The 21,004-nt window shown below is 40.8% G+C and overlaps 1 protein-coding gene across 3 annotated transcripts in view; it reads right to left on the reverse strand.

Annotated features, from left to right (window-relative positions):
* The window catches only part of SPPL2A (signal peptide peptidase like 2A), a 50,728-nt gene extending 32,678 nt beyond the window's left edge, over window positions 1–18,050 (reverse strand). For 2 of the 3 annotated variants that reach the window (XM_028100056.2, XM_088024789.1), the window contains exons 1-5: window positions 17,827–18,050; window positions 2,212–2,331; window positions 1,704–1,886; window positions 964–1,053; window positions 358–491 (exon numbers count right to left, since the gene is read on the reverse strand). In XM_028100056.2, the coding sequence (XP_027955857.1) occupies window positions 358–491; window positions 964–1,053; window positions 1,704–1,886; window positions 2,212–2,331; window positions 17,827–17,892 (593 nt within the window). In that variant the 5' untranslated portion in view covers window positions 17,893–18,050. The remainder of the gene's footprint in view (window positions 1–357; window positions 492–963; window positions 1,054–1,703; window positions 1,887–2,211; window positions 2,332–17,826) is intronic. The other variant, XM_088024790.1, reaches the window with a different exon arrangement.
* Between the last annotated feature and the right edge of the window lie 2,954 nt (window positions 18,051–21,004).

Raw genomic sequence — 21,004 nt, forward strand, 5'->3', positions numbered from 1 at the left:
AGGAGCTGAAATCCCCTGCCCCACCTTCTCTTGCTTATTTTCTTCCAATCCAAATAAACAGGCCCACAAGGATACCAAGTATCTTCATCTTTTCTGGGAGAGACAATTAAACAATTTTAAAAAGTCTCTGATGTAATTTCAATGTTCGCCTACCAGCAGGAGAGTTAGAGGAAGCTCTAACTTCCTTTTCAGTGAAAAGTTAAATGACCTACAGGAGGACAAACCTGCAATCTGACCTTAATAGCATTGTATTCTGAGGTCAGGTAAATTTTAAATGTTGTTACATGATTAAACTGAGTATCAAACAATAATTTTTAGCCATTTATCACAAAAACACTAAAGTTTAATTAAACTTACAATTCAATTAGTCCACTCCAGTATCCTCCTAATGCCACAGTGAACACAGCAATTACAAAAATAACCACCATAGTATAGTCAAAGTTAGGCCACGATGGAGAATACATTTTCACAGTAATGTTATCTCCAAGAGTCTGAAAGATAAAATAACAAAAAACCAGAATTAGTTTTCTTTCTCTTCTAGTGGATGGTAGCAATATTCCAATTTCACTCTGAAACTGATACTATAGAGTCAAGAACACCAGAATCATTGTTGGCAACATGATATATTCTCTTGTCAGAATTATGAGGCTATGCTTTGGTTTATTAAATCTTGAAAGTTCGGTGTTTCACATAGTCACACACTGTTCAGGGATTTAAGGGTAAGATAAATGATATAACACAGAGACTGTTAAAGAAGTCAAAACAAATAAATATCCTTTCTAAACTCAGGGCTTGGAAACACCTTGTGCTCACTGAGAGGGGAACTCTTCTCAAAGACATGATAGGACTTTATAGCTTCTCGTTAGCAAATGGAGCATAAATAATTTAAATTAAATATCAGTGGTTAAAACTAAAGAATTGTATTACGTATAAACTTTGTATAGTATGTAATTACTATTTTACCTGCTTCATATCTATAAAGTCTTTGCGGCTTATAAATGCAATCAGTATTTTCACATCATAAAATTCAGATTTGTTCCCTGAGGGAGGAAACTAAAAGAAAAAAAAAACATATAATGGCAACTTATGAGCTACTAATATATTTACAGAATAAAACACAAATTATTCCTTTAAATGTAAGTATTATATCTTTTTTAAAATTATAAAACCAAGTTTCCTATGTTCTTTCTTGATATTATAGTAAGAGTTCTCAAACTGGAATCTTTTAGCATAAACTTAAACTGACTTACATACAGGTATACATGTGTGTGTGCATGTGTATTACACTGAAGTTTAATTAAACTTAAACACTCACACACTTTCCTAACAAACTCTTATTCACTTTAGAAACAGAAAAGAAATTACAAAGTTTCCAATTAAATGCTTATCACAGCGAGAATGTTTATTTATTTTTAAGTTTTTATTACTATTATTTTTTTTAAGTAGGCTCCACGCCCAGCATGGAGCCCAACATGCGGCTTGAATTCACAACGCTGACATCAAGACCTGAGCTGAGATCAAGAGTCAGATGCTTAACTGACTGAGCCACCCAGGCACCCCCAGAATGTTTATTTTAAAAGAACCCTACTATCAGATTATTCGAAGCTTAGCCCCTAAACTACACACCAAAAAGGTAGTTCAATACTTGTGAAACATGATATATATCATGAGCTCAAAAGTTAGTACTAAGTTTTAAAACTTACTAGGACACTGTTATTGGCAACCAACAATGCTTCAGCACCTCCTTTTTGTGCAATTCTGGCTTTTTCAAGAATATGGCAGGTCCCCCACTGTACTACAACTGCTTTGTTCTTTATTCCATCAGGTGGAATATCAGAAAGGTTGCATAGTGGTGTGGTAGTCAGATTCATCAAACTGATGGAAGTCTGGAAAGAAGAAATGTCTTTAACATAATAAACATCGTAATTCACAAAAATGCACTCCGTGACAAAGTATCAATATTGGTTTAATACCAGGTTCTTTTAAATTAGAAATGGTTTATGACAACCAGGCTTTCAGGTAAGTATTTTAAAATTCCCTAACTTGTTTTTCCCACAAGAGAAAAATACTTAAGTCAAAACAATAAAATAGTTATTGTTTATTGATCATTATATATTACAACTAGTTCACACACTAAAACATAATAATCACTCATTCTCACCTTTCAATAATTTTATGTTTATAAATAAATGGTAACTGTGATTTACTTACTGCATTTTCTAGGGTATTTGGAAGAGCTGTCCAATGAGGGTTATATAGCATGCAGTAGTCCTTAGATGGTAAAGGTTTGCCATTTCCAGACGCGTGCAGGATTGCTTCCTGAGCAGCTGTCTAGGACACGAATAATAATTTTCACACTGGTAATGATTTGGTTTGCCAATAACTAAGGATTTTAATAATGCTATTTATAAATAGGTTTGGCCACACTTCCTTAAGAGGGAAGGTCTTCCAATGAATTTATTTCTTCTTGTTTGAGGAAATATTAAAATCATACACATTCACCCAGAACACATTCTTTTAAGGAAAATAAGTTACTTTCTTACGGGGACACAATTATGGCCCTTAGGGCCATATCCCACAGAAGACTGTTGCTATGCGCTAACTTTAATACTTCCTTCACACCCTGAAACTTTCCTTCCCAATCTCTTATGAGTTATTACTTCATTGTTTATGTAGCATAAAAGAAAATGCACTTGAAATCCCTCATCTCGTCCACTCTCACATTGTTATTTAACAATAACACATTGTTATTTAAAATTGTACCATAAGTCCTAGTCTCAGCAATCAGACAACAAAAAAGAAATAAAAAGCATCCAAATTGGCAAAGAAGTCAAAACTTTCACTATTCGCAGATGACACGATACTCTATGTAGAAAACCTAAAAGACTCCACCAAAAAATTGCTAGAACTGATACACGAATTCAGTAAAGTCACAAGATACAAAATTAATGCACAGATATCTGTTGCTTTTTTTTTTTTAAGATTTTATTTACTTAGAGAGAACACAAGCAGGGGGAGTGGCAGGCAGAGGGAGAAGGAGAGGGAGAAGGGGGCTCCCCGCTGAGCAAGGAATCCGATGCAGGACTCAATCCCAGGACCCTGGGATCATGACCTGAGCCGAAGGCAGACACCTAACCAACTGAGCCACTCAGGTGCCCCATCTGTTGTCTTTCTATACACCAATAATGAAGCAGCAGAAAGAGAAATCAAGGAATCGATCTCATTTACAGTTACACCAAAAACCATAAGATACCTAGGAATAAACCTAACCAAAGAGGTAAAAGATCTGTATGCTGCAAACTATATGAAATAAATTGAAGGGGACACAAAGATATGGAAAAACATTCCATGCTCATGGGTTGGAAGAACAAATACTGTTAAAATGTCTATACTATCTAATGAGGAATTCTTAATCTCAGGAAAGAAACTGAGTGTTACTGGAGTGGTTGGGGGTGGGAGGGATGGGGTGGCTGGGTGATAGACATTGGGGAGGGTATGTGCTACGGTGAGCACTGTGAATTGTGCAAGACTGTTGAATCACAGTTCTGTACTTCTGAAACAAATAACGCAACATATTTTAAGAAAAAAGAAAAAGAAGAAGATAACAGGAGAGGAAGAAAAGGGGAGTATGTCAGAGGGGGAGACGAACCATGAGAGATGATGGACTCTGAAAAACAAACTGAGGGTTCTAGAGGGGAGGGGGGTAGGGGGATGGGTTAGCCTGGTGATGGGTATTGAGGAGGGCACGTTCTGCATGGAGCACTGGGTGTTATGAACAAACAATGAATCATGGAACACTGCACCAAAAACTAATGATGTAATATATGGTGATTAACATAACAATAAAAAAATTAAAAAAAAATGTCTATACTATCTAAAGCAATCTACAGAATCAGTATAATCCCTACCAAAATACCACCAGCGTTTTTCACAGAGCTAGAACAAACAATCCTAAAATTTGTATGGAACCACAAAAGATCCTGAATAGCCAAAGCAATCTTGAAAAAGAAAAGCAAAGCTGAATGCATCACAATTCTGGACTTCAAGCTCTATTACAAAGCCACAGTCAAAAATACAGTAATGGTACGGCCACAAAAACAGACACACAGATAATGGAACAAAACAGAAAACCCAGAAATGGACCCACAACTATACGGTCAACTGATCTTCAACAAAGCACGAAAGAGGGGCACCTGGGTGGCTCAGTGGGTTAAGCATCTGCCTTCAGCTTGGGTCATGATCTCAGGGTCTTGGAATTGAGCCCCACGTGGCATAGGGCTCCCTGCTCAGCAGGGAGTCTGGTTCTCCCTCTGCCCCTCCCCCTACTTGTGCTCGCTCTCTAATATATAAGTAAAATCTTTAAAAAAAAGGCAGGAAAGAATAGCCAATGGAAAAAAGACAGTCTCTTCAACAAATGATGTTGGGAAAACTGGACAGCAACATGCAGAATGAAACTGGACCACTTTCTTACACCATACACAAAAATAAATTAAAAATGGATAAAAGATCTAAATGTGAGACAAGAAACCCATCAAAATTCTAGAGGAGAACACAAACAGCAGCCTCTTTGACATTAGCCATAGCAACTTCTTACTAGATACATTTCCGGAGGCAAGGGAAACAAAAGCAAAAAGGAACTATTAGGACCTCACCAGGGGGTGCCTGGCTCGTCAGTCGGTAGAGCATGCAACTTTTGATCTCTCGGTTGAGTTGGAGCCCCACTATGGGTGTAGAGATTAGTTAAAAATAAAATCTTAAAAAAAAAAAAAGGACTTCATCAAGATAAAAAGTTTCGGTACAGCGAAGGAAAAACAAAATGAAAAGGCACCCTACTGAATGGGAGAAGATATTTGCAAATGACATATCTGATAAAGGGTCAGTACCTAAAACCTATAAAGAACTTAATTAAAACTCAACACCCAAAAAACAAATAATCCAATTAGGAAATGGGAAGAAGACATCCAGATGGCTAACAGACACATGAAAAGATGCTCAACACCTCTCATCATCAGGGAAATACAAATCAAAACTACAATGAAATACCATCTCATACCAGTCAGAATGGCTAAAATCAAAAACACAGGAAACAAAAGATGTTGGCGAGAATGTGGAGAAAGGGGAACCCTCTTACACTGTTGGTTGGGAATGCAAACTCATTCAGCCACTCTGAAAAACAGTATGGAGGTTCCCCAAAAAGTTAAAAATAGAGCTACCCTATGACCCAGCAATTGCACTACTAAGTATTTACCCAAAGGACATAAAAATACTGATTCAAAGGGACACATGCACCCTGATGTCTATAGCAGCATTATCAACAATAGCCAAATTATAGAAAGAGCCCTAATGTCCATCGACTGCTGAATGGATAAAGATGATGTGGACTATATACAATGGAATATTACTCAGCCATCAAAAATAATGAAATCTTGCCATTTCAATGATGTGGATGGAGCTATACTGTATTATGCTAAGCAAAATCAGTCAGTCAGAAAAAGACAAATACCATAAGATTGCGCTCACATGTAAAAATTTAAGAAACAAAATAAACATTTTTTTAAAGATTTTATTTATTTATTTGACAGAGACACAGAGAGAGAGGGAACACAAGCAGGGGGAGTGGCAGGTAGTGGGAGAAGCAGGCTTCCCACCGAGCAGGGAGCCTGACGCAGGGCTCGATCCCAGGACCCTGGGATCATGACCTGAGCCGAAGGCAGACGCTTAACGACTGAGCCACCCAGGCGCCCCCCCCCCCCCGCAAAAAGACTAAATACAGAGAACTGGTGGTTGTCAAGGGTAGGGGGATGGGTGAAATAAAGGGGAGTAAGAGTATACTTATTTTGATGAGCACTGAGCAGTGTAGAGAAATGTTGAATAATTATATACTTGAAACTAATATAACATTGTTAATGACACAATTAAAAAAAAGAAATGCACGAAGAAAAATGTATAAGGATAGTCACAATATCATGTTACAGAAAAAATAAAGTCAACAACTTTCACTAATAAGGAGCCCATTACATTATGATATGCATAGTACACAGCTATTAAAAAGAACTAGATCCATCTGTAGGAACAGATGTCCACAGTGAGAAAAGCAAGTTCCAGAGAGGTATTTATAGTGTAGCCCTATTTTTTGTTTTAGGTAAGCTCCATGCCAATGTGGGGCCTGAACTCACCACCCAGAGACCAACAGTCACATGCTCCACTGACTTAGGCAACCCAATGTAACCCGATTTTTATTAAAAAAAAAAAAAAGTGACCCCCCCCCCAAGTTCCCTATGTGTATCTGTACATTTATGTGAGCTTGAAGATGTGGAGAGAGACACACCAGCTATTTAAAAAAAAGAGAGAAAGATGGGGTGCCTGAGTGGCTCAGTCATTAAGCATCTGCCTTCGGCTCAGGTCATGGTCCCAGGGTCCTGGGATCGAGCCCCGCATCGGGCTCCCTGCTCGGCCGGAAGCCTGCTTCTCCCTCTCCCACTCCCCCTGCTTGTGTTCCCTCTCTCGCTGTGTCTCTCTCTGTCAAATAAATAAATAAAATCTTTAAAAAAAAAGAGAGAGAAAGAGAAACAAAGGCAAAGGTGGATAGTGTGAAAAGACTGGAGAAACTAAAAAGGAAAAACATTCAAAGAAAACAGAAAGCTGTAAAGTCCCTCTCCTCTTATCCTGGTTCTCAGTCACACTCTTACTTAGGAGTTTCTGTCATATCTTTCCAGACACTATCCACATATATTTAATATATATGAATATATATACATATACATGAATACAGGGATACGTATCTCAAATATGTATAGTTTTACACATGAGGTCAAACTATACTGCTCTGTAGCTTTTCTATACATTTCTAAATTTACATATTAGATTTTCCATACTGACACATATACACTACTTTCTTTTACACAATATATAATATTCAGTGTTACTTTTAAAATTACAAAAACTAAGAGATTTTTAAAAAGCTTAAATGTTCAAGGAAGTACAAAGATACTCAAAAAGGGAAGATTTATTGCTATAAAGGGATTATAATCTTCCCTACAATGGAAGAAAATTCAGCACTGATAAAAGCAAAACTCATTGATACTGGAATTACGAAGGCAAAACATAAATTTTAATGGAAGATTAGTATAAAAAAGTAGAAACCATACACAACTGTAGAATAGTTAGTATTCAATGTGAAACATGCCACAAATTTCATGAGCAAACTACCATACCTAAACAATTTCAGCATTTCCACTACATTTTAAAATATCTTAGTAAATTTCTTATGGAGATTGTATAGCTTCAAAAATTTAGTTTATTAACAATAGATATCATGAGCTTTGCAGTTAGAGACCTGGGACAGAATGGCGGTTTCACCATATACTGCCCATGTTCCAAGTCATTTAACCTGTTTTAAGCTTCAACATCCTCAGCTTTGACAGAGTTGTCATGAAGATTAAGTTAGGTAATGCAATTATCTGTATGTATTAAGCTCTTAGTAAATGGTAGCCATTATCATTAATTATTAATAAGACATCTAGCAACCTGCCAAGTACTTGTGTCATGCACAAGAAATGAGATGATAATTGGTTGCTTAGGGTTTGGTGGGATATGGGGATATGAGGTGATAGTTAAAGGATGTGGGTTTCTTTCTTTACCCATGTACCCCCTGCCACACGCATGTACAGCCTCCCCCATTATCAACATCTGCCCCAGAAGGGTACACCTGTTACAATAAGTGAACATACACTGATCATTACTACCCTCAGCCCATAGTTTATATTTAGGATTCACTCTTGGTGTTATACATTCTATACATTCTGACATGTATCCACCATCACAGCAGCCTGTGGAATAAGGAATAGTTTCACTGCTGTAAATATCCTGTGTTCCACCTATTTGCTTCTTTCTGAGGTGATATAAGTGTTTTAAAATGGACGTGTTAATGGTTGCACAGATCTGTGAATACACTAAAAGCCACTGCATTGTACACTTCAAATAGGTAAACTGCATACTATGCAAATTATATCTCAATAAACCTGCCTTCCCCCAAAGAAACACTACACAAGAAATTACAGTCTTACTAGGAAGATTAAAAACAAACCTGAAATAATCAGAAACGGAATGTGATTAAAGTCAGAGTCTCTAATAAAAACTTTGGTAGTTCTTACGGTGTTAGAAATGCAAATTCTTGGGCCCTATTCCAGATCTACTGAATCAGAAACCCCCAGGCAGTTTATTTTTACAAGCCCTTCTGGAGATTGTGTTACTTGTTAGAATTTGAGAACCACAGCGACAGGAACAGAGCTTCTCAAGATTTATCGTGCATACAAATCACGTAGCAATCATATTAAAATGCAGATTTTGACTCAATAGGTCTGGGTGGAGTGTGAGATTCTGCATTTTTAACTAGCTCCCAGGTGATGCTGATGCTGCTGGTATATGGACCACACCTTGAGTAAAAAGGCTCTAAGAGAACAGAGTAGTGGAAACCGCATTTCTGTGGGTCAATTAGTAGGGAAGCATAAAGAAAAAGGCTTGAAACTCAGTGTCCCTTCAAGCATTACAAACATCAAATTAGGTGAGGCTTATGGTCTGCCCACATGCCAGCCTTAGATCATTTGACAAAGATCATTTGATGGAAGGGCAGGATATCTTCCTTCACATCTTCGAAGTTAGAGATACGCAAAACAACTGAATTCACAGTTGGTTAACTGTGGTCTGGTCTTCCATGACTTTAGTCAACCTTTAAAAATTATGTTTGCATTTTCAGTCAGTAATGAAAATATTCTCTTAGTAAAAAGCTTAGTATCAAGGGCTTAAAGGGATTTAGGGATAATACTCTAGGCCCTTCATTTCATACCTCTAACAGGTCCAAAATGATCAAAATGAAGTGGTCTCAGGGGCCAAGATTAAAACTGAGCTCTCCAAAACCTAGACCAGCCGTCTTTCAATTCTATCATTTCAAATTCCTTCCTGCAGTTTCATCCCCAAGCAACTCTTAGTGCCCAACCAGCACCCTCCAGTTTTATACTGGTTGCATGCATCTCCGCATTAGCTGTTCACTCCCTCTTCTGCGATACTGGTATGGGTCTCCTACCACCACTCATATTCCTCTAATACCCACTTAGTTCCTCCCACATCATTTCCCTATACTCTTCTAAATACCCCCAATTCTAGGTCTCTAGAGCTTCATGGAATTTCTTTTCCAAGGATGTCTCCTTACTGCTCGCCCCACCTCTTCCCTCTTCACGCCAGGTCCTACAAGTATGGACTGTGGTATCAAGCTTTCTCCAGGACCATCAAATCAGCAGTTTTATACCAGTGCCTTCATATTCACATCTTACTTGATCCTTGATCCTCACACACAAGATAAACAAGTTGACTAGTCCATGGTATGAAGTAGTACTTCCTTTTGTGCCTCCAATTTACCTCCATAAAACTTCATGGGATGTCTGTTGCTCACACACAGTTCCCAATTTACTTTATCTAGATCACTTGACTTCAATCATATTCCCTATCATCTTCTTTTCAAACCCAAAATATTGGTGTGTAAGTCTATCTTAATGTTACAGTTACCTATTCCTTTGCTCACTTTTCTCCTAAACAGCTTTTGGTATGACAGGTGTCAAATGAATACCAAACGTCTAAAAAAGGAACAACTGCAACGATGTATATTATACTCCCATACCTGCACATGTACTATCTCCCCATTTTCTCAGACCAGCCAGACCATAAACAAAGGGACATGTACAGGAGCTTTACTTTGTCAGTATACTTACAGGGAGTCAGCCTTGCACTGACCTTCATGTCCCTGTCTCTTGGGAGTCCATCCATGCTGGACACACTCATCTTCCTGGACATTTGAATTCCAGGCTTCTGTTCCAACAGCCTCCTGATGCTGACTCACCAAGCCCAATGTTAACCTAGTGACAACAGGCCTGCTCTACTTCTGTCCAACCTAATAGCACAGTTCAAGGATTCCTCTTTCACCCTGGTTCACAGGTTTGGTTTGTCTACCCTTCTTTCTTCTTCAGATGGTATCTTCTAGCAGATTTCTTTTCCAAATCTGAGTCTTCACATATTCCTTTTGAAAACAACAATTCTCTAGCTAAAAATGTATCTACCATACTATCCCCTACCCTGTATCCATGCCACCCTTTGTGTCTGTCAGAACTCTGTATCTTGGCCCATTTTCACCTGATCAAGTAGAACTCTGAACAACGCAATGTTAACCTTTTCCCATGTGTGTATTTAATTCCCTTCAACAGCCTCAACAGATTCGTCAAGCATGGTTCTTCTTTTTTCCTGGAGATTATGCTCAATACTCTGTACAGCAATTTCTTACCCATTATTATAGATCAGTGCTTCTTGAACTTTAACGTTCTTGTTAAAATGCAGATTCTGATCCAGCAGCTCTTAGGTGGAGCTTATGATCATGCATTTGGAACAGGCTTCCAGGTAATGCTCTGATACTGGTCCACAGAGTACATGGTTATAGACTTCATCATGAATAGTGGTGAAACTCAAAAGTCTTCTAGACATTACCGGGGTCCTCCTAGGAATTTTCTCAAGAGGTGAGTCACACTGTACCTGCAGTCTGCTGGTATAGCCAATATTCATATTTTTGGCCAGTAGCTCCATTCACCCAGGAGTTCCTTCAAAACTCTTCAGTATATGCATCCCTGGGTCCCCGCTTCCCCCACCCCCTCCACAGTCTGTCAATTAAACCAGGTTCATGTTATTTGTATTGTTATCCATTAGATATACAACATCCTTCAGTTTCAAGGGGCAATATACGAATTTGACTGTGATTCTCTCTCCAATTAACCCCCTGGCAATCTTTCTTCATAAAATCTACAGGTTAAATTATTTGTGTTTTTAGACACCAAATACAAGAGCTGGGGCTTATGGGTAAATTTTGTTAATAAACAGAATTTATCCATAATGAAAACTAGCAATTAAAAAGACACTATATTCCTAAACCGGAAGATATAAAGTTGCAATGTAATCACTGAATGGTAAGTACAACAGCAGCAATAGTCACCTTCCCCAGCACCCTTACATCATAGCAATGTAGAAGGTATCCCTGTCTTTATAAACATCTTTCTCTTTACACAGCTACACAGTTAATAGCAATACAGTAAGAGTAGAAAGGGGCCTCTACAGCAAAGACAGAGCTGGGGTTGTGTGTTGTGAATGACATTCCAAAGTTAGGCGTAAGTTAACTTTCTGATCATTCACTATTATATATTTTCTATGCCTGTTTCCTCCCTAATAAGTTATATAATCAACAACCTGCATTGTTTCTACTCCTATCTCCAGGATTCAAGGTTTATAGAAATGATGCACTGAAAGTGACTAGACCCAGACCCATAAAGATTAAGTGTAATCTTAACTACTTAATTAGTGGCTCAGCGGGTGCTAAGGCATCAAACAGGTATTTACAGGGAATCAGAGGAGTCTGTGGGCCATGGGAAAAGTCGAGCCAGCATTATCCTTGCGCTTAGAGAATCTGGGGATATGTATCATACAAGCGAAGAGGTATTAGGGTGTGGGGAGGAGACATTCATTTATTCAGTATTCTGCAGTCTATGAGACCCTAGGGGAGACAGCAGAGAATGAGTCTGGTAGAGTTTCCCCTTCATGGGGCTCCTATTATACTAGTTACCTAGATCTACCCTTCTTCTTGGTTTTCCCTAAGTAATCTCTCAACTGTTACAGAATTTATGATTTATACTAGAATTCACAAATTCAAATGACTACAAGGCCAGGCAATATAAATGCATAAAAAGTTGATATAAGATCACAATGCATAGTGATGTTTGGCAAATTCTGACCTAGAAACAATGAAATTTTTAACAAAATTTTAGCATCTTGGAGTAAGGATCTATACCTGGAGACTTTATGGCCTAGAGTTTTGTTAATAGACCCAATTTCAGGTGATTTTTAACCAAAAAGTTATCAAATATATAACATACATGACTTCTATCTTTAAACCCTTCTCTTATGAATAAATAAATTCACAAATTTATCCAATTTGTCTTCTGACGTATTCTCGATTCACAAGAAAACATTATTGTACAACTTAGTGGAAAAATAGCAAGGAATGTCTAGAAACCCTGGGTTCTAGTCCTCTTTTTCATGCCTTTCTGTATGATCTAGGACAAGTCATAATCTTCTTGAACCTTCTCAGGATTATTTTGAGAGGAGATATAGGTTACATTTTGGGAAGGAGATATAGCACAGCCATCAGTGACTGATAAAGCAGACTATGGGATGCAGAATCCTCAGAGGTAGGCTAGAGAAGGTTAAAAAAAAAAAAAAACCCCGAAGAATCTAAAAGTTAAGGAAGGAATGTGACAAAACCAGCATGTCTAATATTGGGCTGTTGTAACAATATACCACAGACTGGGTAGCTTAAACAACAGGAAATTTTTTTCTCAATAGTCTGGAACACAGAAGTTCAAGATCAAGGTGCCAGCACACTTGTCCTTACTGATTTCTGGTAAGGGATTTTTCCTAGCTTGTAGATGGCTGCTTTCTCACTGTGTCTTCACAGGGCTGGGAAAGAGAACAAGGCAACAATCCCATCATAAGGGCCCCATGCTGGTGACCTCATCTAAACCTAATTATCTCCCAAAGGCCAATCTCCAAATACCGTCACACTGGGGGTTAGGGCTTCAACCTAAGAATTTGAGGGCACACAATTCAGTCCACAGCATTTTGCCCCTGGGCCCCCAAATTCATTTCCTTCTCACACACAAAATACACTCATTTCATCCCAACAGCCCCCAAAAGCTTATGAAGTTATTCCAGCATCAATTCTTTTTTTTTTTTAATATTTTATTTATTTGACAAAGAGAGACAGTGAGAGGGGGCACACAAGCAGGGGGAGTGGGAGAGGGAGAAGCAGGCTTCCCGCCGAGCAGGGAGCCCAATGTGGGGCCCGATCCCAAGACCCTGGGACCATGACCTGAGCCAAAGGCAGACACTTAATGACTGAGCCACCCAGGCGCCCCCAGCATCAATTCTAAAGTCCAAAGTTTCATCCAGTATCATCTAAGTCAAATATGGGTGAAACTCAAGTTACAGTTCATTCTGAGGCAAAATTCCTCTCCAGCTATGAACCTGAGGAACCAGATTAAGTTATATGCTTCCAAAATACAATGGCAGGACAGGCACAGGGTAGACATTTGCATTCCAAAAGAGAGGGGCGCCTGCGTGGCTCAGTTGGTTAAGCATCCGACTCTTGATTTCCACTCAGGTCACGATCTCAGGGTCCTGAGACTGAAGATCAAAGAGTTGGGCTCTGGGGCGCCTGGGTGGTTCAGCCATTAAGCGTCTGCCTTCGGCTCAGGTCATGATCCCAAGGTCCTTGGATCGAGCCCTGCATCGGACTCCCTGCTCTGCAGGAGGCCTGCTTCTCTCTCTCCCACTCCCCCTGCTTGTGTTCCCTCTTTCACTGTGTCTCTCTCTGTCAAATAAATAAAATCTTAAAAAAAAAAAAAAAAAAAGAGTTGGGCTCTGTGCTAGGCATGGAGCCTGCTTAAGATTCTCTCTCTCTCTTCCCCTCTTCTGTCCTTCGCCCCCCCACCTTAAAAAAAAAAGGGGGGGTGGAATCAGAAGGAAGTTAAGTGGTGACAGGACCCAAGCAAGTCTAAAACCTAGCAAAACAAATTCCATTAGGTCTTAAGGATCAAGAATAATCCTTTTTGGTTCAATGTCCCATCTTCTAGGCCCACTGGAAGTCAAGCCCACTGAGTCCCCCAAGGCTCCTAGCAGATGCATAAGGCCTGCTGAAACTGAGGCAGTGGCCTGATCATCTCTGATTTGCCTTTGGGGTCATTTCTCCTCCTTCTTGATGAATAATCCATGTTCACAGCCACACAGCTCCATTATCCCACCTGTCAAATCCAAGAAGTCCAACAGCCTTTTTTCATTTTGCCACATCTCTGTCCCCTACAGTTCAAACTGGCAGTATTTCTGCTAGAAAATCCTGTAAACTATTTATCAGATGGTTTTCCAGCCACACACTTAATGTTCTTTTCAGAACAAGCTTCCTCAGTTTTTGCAATATGGAGAGGCTAAGAATTTTCCAAATCTTCAAATTCTAGTTCTTTTTTCCTTAACAATTCTATCTTTAATTCTTCTCTCTCCATTTACACTTTAAGCAGTCAGGAGGATTCACACTGCTCCATCACCACTTTGCTTAGAAATCGCCTCAGCTAAGTATCTAATTGCATTGCTCACAATTCTTCCTTCTACAAAACACTACATCACAGTTCAGCCAAGTTTTTTGCCATTTTATAATAAGGATTGCCCTTCCTTCAGTTTCTAATAATATGTTCCTCATTTCTGAGACTTCACCAGAATTGTCCGTAATGTCCATATTTCTGGCATGCACCTCAAGCTGCTTCTGGCCTCTACCCAGTTACAAAGCTGCTACCACATGTTTAGGTATTAGCTATTGCAGCACTGCACTCCTGGTACCCAAATCTGCCTTAGTCAGCTTGGGCTGCCACAACAAAATACCAAACAGTGGTTAGCTTAAAACAGAAATTTATTTTCTCACCGTTCTAGAAACTAGAAGTCCAAGATAAAGGTACCAGCATGGTTGGTTTCTGGTAAGAGTTTTCTTTTTGGCTTGTAGATAGACACTTTCTCACTGTGTCATCACATGGTGGGGGGGAGGGGGCGCAGGTATTAGGGGAGAGAAAACAAGCTCTTTGGTGTCTTTTCTTATAAGGCACCAATCCATCACAAGGGATCTTTCCTCTGACCTCTCTAAACCTACTTATCTCCTAGAGGCCCTCTTTCCAAACACTAACACTGGGGGTCAGGGCTTCAACATATGATTTTGGGGAGACACAATTCAGTCTACAACACAGTAGCTCAGCATGGCCCTGATAGCTTGGGTAGCAGAACATACCTTCTTTCCCCAAAGGGATGAGAGAGGAGCGCAAAAGAGAAGGAATTAAAGAAGATTCTTTGAGTTGGTGTAGTATACCAAAGGAATGCAGATTTCAGCAAGAGATTTCTCTGCTGGGGATCCTGATTATCACTTCACTGTAATAAGTTCAAGATGTGGCTACGTAACACGTCAAATTCTTTGAAGTAAAGAAAACATGAACAGAACTTTGGTAAAAACATTATGGGAAAGATTCAGGATTCTCCAGAGAACTTTGAAGCAATTTTAGAAAACCGATCCAGGCTAAACTTTACTCATTTTCTTTGAAACATAATTTTTTGACTGGGTCCAAACACTACTATGAAATAAAGGCCTAGCGGTTGTGGCGAGGGATGGGGGCTGGACTGGGGAAGGACTGTGAGATGGAATCATGGCAGGGCCAAGAGAGAACTAACCACCTGGCACACACTCTTATTTCTAGACTTAAATGTTAAATGGGCTTAGAAATCAAGACAGCCAGATGTACTGTAGCTTGAGTTTAATAGGTCACGCTGACGTGAGGGGGACAAGATGAAGAGGGTAGGCTACGTGATGCTGAAGGGCCTTTCCAATACTCAATCCTCTTCCTGTTCTACAAAGATGTGGCAGTGGTTTCTGGAGACTATTTGCTGCTTCTAGATGAGGATACTGGCCTTGTCCTTACATAACTAAAGGGAAAGCTGGTAGCAGCGCCAGCTTCAAGAGCCCAGAAAGGAGAAAGAAATGATTAAACTGCCATCATTCATTCAAATGAACACAGGCCACCTAGAGCTGTAAGATTAAGGAAGAAGAATAAGCAAGGGCTTCAGGGAGAAAAATGGTAAAAAGACAAGAAAAAAAAAAATCCAAAAGACTTCAGATAGTGCTGGAGGAAAGGAAGTAGGTATCCAGTAAGTAAGCAGAAAGGAGAGAGAGTGCTCCTGCTGAGGAAAGGTGCACCAGCTTTGAGGTCCTCAGAAAAGGAAAGAGATCATTTCAGGATGGGTCAAGAAGAAAACAAACCCCTGAGAAATCAACAACAGGAAATCAGTAAGAGTGGTTGGCACTGAAAATGATCTTTACAACTCAAAAAGATCTTGTCACTCTATTCATGCTCATTGGCACAGTGCCTAGCATATAATAGATGCACACTAAGTATCTGCAGAGGAAAAAAATGTTAGAGTCCCACAACAGCCCTGAGAAGATCCTCCCAAAAATCAGTACAGTGAGATACAACAAAATATAAACATGCAATATAAAAAGAATAAAATCTACACTGTGGGAGATATGGGCTAGCTACAATTTAGAACAGGGACGACCTTTAGATTTGTGAAGCCCCTGAAATCCCACTCTGCTCACATTTTTTAGCAAGGCGGTTCAGAGCTTTTGATTATAATTTCAATGTGAGTTATCAGCAGTTGATATATTAAATTAATTACTGTGCTGGCAAAAAATTAGTGGGAATGTGATATATAGGATATATTCATATATCTATCTATCTTTCTAGGTTATAGTTTCATGTGTATTTACATACCACCTCAACTGTTATCCTTTAGACATACTGTAGTGGTAAACTACAGTTCAAAGATTAAGGCTAACACTGTGCCTTTGTTGTTCTCTTTATATTGTACTTCCCCGCCACCCCACAAAAGCAATTTTTAGATGCACTATCTCATTCATGTTCCTAATGCTGCCTAACAAAGTTAGGAGCACACCAAAGGCACTTATCCATTTTAGATTTTGATTTTGGCTTCTTAATAAATGTTAAAGACACTCATATTAAATATACTCAATAACAGTAAACCTTTAAATAGCAGAGAATGCAAAATATACTTTCAGAGAAGTTACATATCTAATGGAAAGAACCAGAGAGGCATACATACACCATATCAATTCCCCGGAGACAGAGCTCACAAGTTTCTGACCTCAAACTCCCTAAGTCAAATTTCCGAGAAATAAAAACTCAAACACCGAACACGGGGGTCCTAACCATTCGCTGAAGCTCCGTTTGCTTGATGTTGAATTTTTTAAAAAGATTTTATTTATTTACTTGAGAGTGAGCAAGAGAAAGAGCGAGAGGGAGCACAAGCCGGGGAAGAGGCTGAGGGAGAAAGCAGACTCCCCGCTCAGCAGGGAGCCCATCCTGAGATCAAGACCTGAGCTGAAGACAGACGCTCAACCGACTGAGCCACCCAGGTGCCCCATTGATGTTGAATTTTAAAATATTATTATTTTTCCTAATTATGAAAACACATCTGTGAACCCATTGTTACTGTTACTTAACCGACTCCCCTCCCCATTAAACTAGACGGAGAACTGAAAACCACAAAGATAATACACTTTGATGTGTCTTTTAAAAAATTATCATGTTATTACTATTACCCACACCCTCCCTCCCCACACACACACAAAGAATCGAATGCGCCCTACGGGGAAGCAGGAACTAGAGGAGGAAGCCAAAAAAAAAAAAAAAAAATCTGTATTCGAGCAATAAAGTGCAATCTTTGAACCGCTAAACATCCCGGGGACACGTGTAATTTTTTTCTTCTTCTGGAGAGTGAAAGAGATCAAAATGCTGTAAGAAAGGGTAGACGATAAAACTAAGGTCAATTTAAAATGCCCGGAACCGTGAAAAACTATAGAGAATCCTCAAGGTCAAAGTAGCAAGAGGGGCTCCGCATAAGAGCTTGCTCGGGGGTGGGTATTTCGAGGACTTCAAAGGACGGGAATGGGGGTGGGGTGGGAAGACAGGAGGAAAGGGGGCGAAGAAGGGGAGGCTGGAAAGAAATGGAGAAATGGGAAGAGGCAGGCCGCCAAGGCGCTGGCAAAGGAGTCGCCCGGGGGTGGGGAGGAGAAGGGGCTGGGAGCCCCGGCCCCGCCCCGGGGAGGCCCGAGCTCCCGGCCGTCCCCCTTACCAGCGGGAGCAGGAAGCCCCAGAGCAGGGCGGTCGCGGCCGTACGAAACGGCCGCTGCGGCCCCATCGAACTGCTGGGCGCCCGGCGGCGCGGCGCTTTTCGGCGGGCACAGGCTCCGGGTCCCGCCGCGGCGCTGCCTCCGTGGCCGGGCCGGACGGGCGCGGACGGCAGAGGTAGGCACGGGCGGCCGCTACTGTTGGGGCCGCCACTGCAGCGCCGACTTCCTCTTCCGGCTCCGCCCAGAGGACGCGGAAACCCCCGCGCGGGGCACGTGGAGTCTGGGTCCGCGCGCGCCGCGAGTCGGGCTGTTTCTCGGTGCTCTCCGGTCCCGGCGTTGGCAGGCGGAGGAATGTGGGTCTGGGCGTGTCTCTTTCTCTTTCCAGCTGCCTGACCCGAACTCTCCCCAGAGTCCGGGGAGGCGGGGAGGGACGCCCAAAGCAACTTTTTCCATACCCTCTTCCTCCTAGGAGTCACCGTGCGCCTGTTCTGTACTCCAGTACCGACCCGGGCGTCCGGGCCCAAACTCTGCGTGCGCTGAGCCTTAATTCATCTGCCCACCGGCAGGTTCCGGTCACTCACACGTATATCCCAAATACGTCCACTGGGTCCCAAACTGCTGCGACCTCTGTATCCAGATGTTTCTCTCCTCCAAACATCTGTTTAAGACTCCGGGAGGCCCATTATCCACATACCAGCCCTGATATAAATCAGATCATGTCACTCCCCATCGCACTTAGCACAAAATCAAAACTCTACTCTGGCCTACAAAGTTCATATAGTATGGTCCCTGTCTGCTCTGACCCCATCTTCACAACTTTCCCACGCTTTACATCCACATGGCCACCTTTGGTTCTTTTGTACTGATAGTCCTCCCTCCTGGAATGTTTTTCTCAATACCGGTTCATTGGCATTCCCTGACATACCCATCGAAAGGAACCATCCAGTCGCTTTCATTACCACGTGGCTTATTTTAATTCTCTGTAAAGCACTTTTCACTCTCCTATTCTCTTGCTTATTTATGTGTTCATTTATCTGCGATGTCGCCTCCCACTTAATAGCAAGGAGTGTCTTTGCTTTGTTCACTGCCATATCCCTCATATCTACAATATCTGGCATAAAGTAGGTCCTCAAATATTTGTTGGATGAATATTTAATTCTAAACACTGAATAGGATGCTCTCCCTGCCATCCCACAGCTGAGTTTATTAGCAAGGGACACATGTGTGAGCAAACATAGTTCAGGATGAATAATGACTCTTTCGTTTGCACAAGATGCCACGGGAGTACCAAAGGAACATATAAAAGGGGTGGCCAGGAGAAATGCCAACCTAAGCTGAGTCTAGAAGGGTGAGTTAATTTTAGCCAGGCAATGGGCAGTGGAAGGGGGAGGCTTCCAGGAAGAGTGAACCATTAGTGTCAAAGCCAAAGGTGACCTTGGAGGAACTGTAAACTTGGGCTTGGCTGAAGTTATGAGTGGGGAAAGATGAAGTGAGAGAAGAGGACAGAGGCCAAATCACAAACAGATTAGGACATCCTACTTGGGACTTTAGGCTTCATCCAATTGTTGGTGGAAAACAGATTAATAATAATTAGAGCAGTGACAATTTTTTGGTTTAGAAAGCTCTCTGTGGTGGCAGGCGGGGTGGCAGTTGGATTGAAACAGGGCAAGAGTGGGAGCCGGGAAACCTGTTAGACAGCTGTGGTAACCTAACCCAGGCCAGGGATAGTAAGGGCCTGAACCGAGACAGTGGCAGAAGAAATGGGGAAGAAGAGATGGATCTGAAAGATTTGTAGTAGAATTTGGTAACTGAGAGGACATGGGAGATGAAGGAGAGAAGGAGAGGGATGATTGCTAAGATCCTGTCCTGGACCATTTATTGAGATGATCACCACAGGAGTTGGGGTTGACGGGAGAGGACACACAGAGAGAAATATTTTGGACATGTTTTGAAATTCTTGTAGGACATCCAAGTCAAATGTCTGCAGGTTGATGGCTTGGTAGGTTGGTGCTAAGGTTAGTGGTACAATGAGGCCACAACACAGGTCTCCTGCCTGTAGATCCTAGACTCTTTTTCACACTTTCTAGCTGCTGAGGGCAAGCAAGTTTCCTCTTTAGTAAAACAGCTGTGATGGACTAGATGACTTCATCTCTAAATATTCCCTCCTGCTCATAGTGGCACTTTGCCTAGTGAATCTCCAGCGTGGCTCCTGAGGCTGTCTGAGGATCTCTGGTTTTCCTGTCTACATGTATGCCCAGTTTTCCTTCTCAATTGGAGAAAATTTTGTGCTTGCAGCCAAAGAAACTGTGTTATAGGCCAGTTCCTTGTACACTCTCTCTTTGCCTGCTTTAGTTTTCTCAGCTGAAAAATATGGACAGTTAATACCTGTACTGCCTGCCTCACATGATTATTGTAAAAATTACCTGGTTTATAATGTGGGTAAAATTACTCTGAAAAAAAATTTTTTTTAAAGCAGGAGGAGAGGAAGAGAAGGAGAAAGAAAAGAATAATAGAAGGCTGTCTTATTGCTGTCATCCAAAGTATCAACATTGTCATAATTCCCCTGCCAGAAGGGTGTCTCTTTGGTCAAAGTCCCTATGTAGGATGAGGTGAAGGAAACTGGGAGAGTTAATGGAGGATTAAAAGATTCTTGTGTAATGACTTGACTACTGGAAAGGCTATTAACACTTATTTGGAGGATACTTCTGTGTATCCTCCACATGAATTTCCCTGTAAGTGTTAGGTATGGTAGAGAGTACCAGGATAAGTTTTAGTCAGTATTTTTCTTCCACAAATAAACTATGTATAAAAATCCAATTACAGGAGCACCTGGGTGGCTCAGTCGGTTGGGCATCTGCCTTCGGATTGGGTCATAATCCTGGGGTCCTTGGATCCAGCCCCACGTTGGGCTCCTTGCTCTGCAGGGAGCCTCCTTCTTCTCCCTCTCCCCCCTCCAACTCGTGCTCTCTCTCGCTCTAAAATAAATAAATAATCCAATTAACAGAAAACAAATATCATTAAAGATCATTTTTATTTCTAAATATACTTACTTAATGGAATTTTTTCCTATGATAAAATATAGAATGTTGTAGGTTGTTAGAATCTATGTTTTCTTCTAAGTGGTTTATAGTTTGTGGTCTTATGTTTTAAGTCTTTAAAGCATTTTGAGTTGATTTTTGT

This window comes from Eumetopias jubatus, unplaced genomic scaffold (assembly GCF_037043125.1).
Source record: "Eumetopias jubatus isolate StellerSeaLion01/CBP00866 unplaced genomic scaffold, mEumJub1_p1.0 scaffold_7, whole genome shotgun sequence".
NCBI classification, from domain to species: domain Eukaryota; kingdom Metazoa; phylum Chordata; class Mammalia; order Carnivora; family Otariidae; genus Eumetopias; species Eumetopias jubatus.